The sequence below is a fragment of the Globicephala melas genome, chromosome 15 (assembly GCF_963455315.2).
Source record: "Globicephala melas chromosome 15, mGloMel1.2, whole genome shotgun sequence".
Taxonomy (NCBI): Eukaryota; Metazoa; Chordata; class Mammalia; order Artiodactyla; family Delphinidae; genus Globicephala; species Globicephala melas.
The window spans coordinates 85833053-85835832 of NC_083328.1; the positions used below are offsets into that span (position 1 = coordinate 85833053).

Sequence of the window (2780 nt, forward strand, 5' to 3'; positions counted from 1 at the left end):
CTCCTCCTCCATGCAGCCGCCTTTAAGCAGAGGGCGCGCCGAGGTCTCCATCCAGCTCCACCCGGGCCGCGCCAGGGTGTGGACGATCCGGCGGGGGCATTGGTGGCTGGGGAGCCCAGGGGCTGTTTAGGGAACGAATTCTGCAGCCGGCGTTAGCGTCCGCTCACCCCTAGGCAAGCAAGAAAACAAACACAACAGACTTGGGAGCCGCAAAGCTCCTAGCCAGGGTCTTTTTGCGGCTGCGGCCCGGCTTCTTTGAAAACGACAACTGCGGAGCCGGAGCCGGGGCCGGGGCGGGGCTCATCCGCAGCTCCGCTGCTTCGGCGCGGGGGTCCTGGAGCAGGCAGAGGGGGAAGGTGCCGGGCGCGGTGCGTCCTCGGGGACACGCCCACCCGGAGCGCGGCCCGGAGGTTTGGCGAGAGCGGCCGACGGAGGCCAAAGACGCGTTCCAAAGCGAGGGCCACGACCCGCCAAGGTGGGCTACGCTGTGTCCCGCGCTCCGCCAACCCCCGGGTGGCTCAGGGGAGGACCACCTGCCCGGGGGTCGCGACCATCCTGGTTTTCTTTTTGAGGCTGAGCGGCGGCGCCCGGAAAAGCACGTTTGGTCACCCCCGTCCCGTCCCCAGGGTCGAGGGCTGGGGCGTCGGGAGGGTGCCCGTTGGGCGCTGCGGGCTCCAGGGCATGGATTCCAGCGCCCCGCTGTCCGGTTCAATCCCGCGCCCGGATGGGCTTTGCGCTTCCCGCGGGCCCAAATGTTCAGCACGCAAGGGCTGGAAGCGAGGCCTGGCCGCCTTCTCCCCGTGGGCGGGGTCCGGTGGGGGCAGGGTGACACAGTCATGGGGTCAAGGTGAAATGAAGGACGCGTTCGGAAGGAAGGGGCGGCCCGGGGCCCTTACGGCTTCCCGTTACAGTGTTTGCAAAGCGCCGAGGGCGTCCCGGAGAAGGCGGCGCACTTGTCTGGGCAGGGCAGCGCGGCGCCGGCGGAGAAGGGGTACACGGCAGCCTGGCCAAAGGGCGTCAGGGGCGCGGCGGCCACCGGAGCGGCCAAGCCCTGGCCCTGGTTGAGGTAGGCCACGAGGCGCCGCATCTCATCCAGGGCCTGTGCCTGCATGAGGATGTAGTTCTTGGCGAGCAGCAGCGTGGCGATCTTGGAGAGCTTGCGCACCGACGGGCTGTGCGCGTAGGGGATGACGGCGCGCAGCCCGTCCAGCGCGTCGTTGAGGTCGTGCATGCGCCGCCGCTCCCGCGCATTGATGCTCAGCCGCAGCGAGCGCTGCTCCCGGGGCCGCCGCCGCCCGTCCGCCGCGCCCCCGGGCCCGCGCCGTCGCCGCCGCTGCTCGAAGGCGTCATCCTCGTCGCCGCTCTGCTCGCCGCTGCTCTCGGCCGCCGCGGCCGGAGCTCGGGGAGCGGACGCCACGGGGAGGTCGCCGCCCGGGCCCGGCGCGCCGTAGCCGAGGGCCGCCTCGGGCCCCCGGGCCGCCCCGTAGGCGAGGCCCACAGCCGCCGCCGCGTAGCCGTGGCTCAGCGCCAGGTACGCGTCCCCCGACAGCGACTTGAGCTCGGCCATGGCCGCGCCTCCGGGGCCCGAGGGCTCGCCGGGCAGGCAGGCGCTCATGCGGCCCGGCCCGAGCCTCCCCGGGGTCCGCGCGCGCGTTGGCCGCTGCCGCAGCCTGGGTACCGCTCCCGGCTGGCGCTTCCGTCCGGCAGTCGGTCGGTCGGTCGGTCCCGGGGCCTCCCCGCGCCGGGGCCTCTGGGTCCCGCCCCAGCCCCGCCTCCTGGTCGCCTCCCCCTCTCTCGTCTCTGTCCTCTCCCCCCGACCCCCTCCTCCCCACCTCTCGCTGCCGCGCGCAGGGCTGGGCTGCGGAGGGCTCTACCTTCTCCTCGCCCGTTCCTGCTTTAAGGTGCGGAGGCGCCCTCTGGGACTTCGCGGCCGTCCAATCAGAGGGAACTTGGTGACCGCCTCTTCCCGGAGCCCAGCTCCACCGGCGGCGCTGACCGATGGTCAGGGGTGGGGCGCCGCCGGGATGGAAGGAGCTGGAGGTCTGGTTGGAGACGGCTGTGGAAGCCGCGGGACCCGGGAGAGCTGTTCCTGCTTCCCGGCGTCTCGAGCTTCTGCCTCCTGCCACCCCCGGGGGTTGCCGTCACTGTGCGCCCCCGTCGCTCGTGGGCACCCGCCTCAGGCCGCCTTGTCCTCGTCTTCGGTACCATTTGCAGGAGCCACCTCCGGCGCCGCGCAGGCAGGTATCGGAGCAGGGAGCGCGCAGCCCACCGCGGACGCCTGACCCGCCGAGGCCGGAGGAGGTGCGGAGCGCACGCCCGGGGCGCTCGGTGGGCGCCCTCCAGGAGCGGCCTCACAGCTGGGTAACCCGCGGGGAAAAGGGCGCGCTCCGAACGCCCCGAGGCCCGGCTGGGCTGGGCCTTCCCCACAGCTGGCCCTCTCGTGGGTGTCCAGCCCCCGCCGCGCCGCTTCCGGGGACAAGTGCGTCCTGGAGATGTTTCCACGCTCCCTGAAGTCTTAGTGATTTGAGGCGGGGATCGGAGACTTAAGGACAAAAACCTCTTGTTTAGGCAAAACCTTGTTTCAATTCTCTGCTATTTCCAGTGAAAGGTTTTTTCCATGGTTTGCCCTACCATAGAGGAGGAATTTTCTCAGTTTTCTATTTGGGGGTGGGGGCGAGGGCTCCACCATGAAGTTGGGGAGCATGGCAGCTCTGCTGGAGAAAGCAGATGGGGGCTGCGCCGGCGAGAGGCTGGGGCGGGGGCGGGTCCTCTGTCCTGGC

The 2780-nt window shown here is 71.0% G+C and overlaps 1 protein-coding gene across 1 annotated transcript; it reads right to left on the bottom strand.

Moving 5' to 3' along the window:
* Positions 1 to 892: 892 nt before the first annotated feature.
* BHLHE23 (basic helix-loop-helix family member e23) lies at positions 893 to 1615 on the bottom strand. Its single transcript, XM_030841501.2, has one exon. It carries the CDS (start codon positions 1613 to 1615, stop codon positions 893 to 895), a length of 723 nt encoding a protein of 240 aa, XP_030697361.2.
* Positions 1616 to 2780: the final 1165 nt, after the last annotated feature.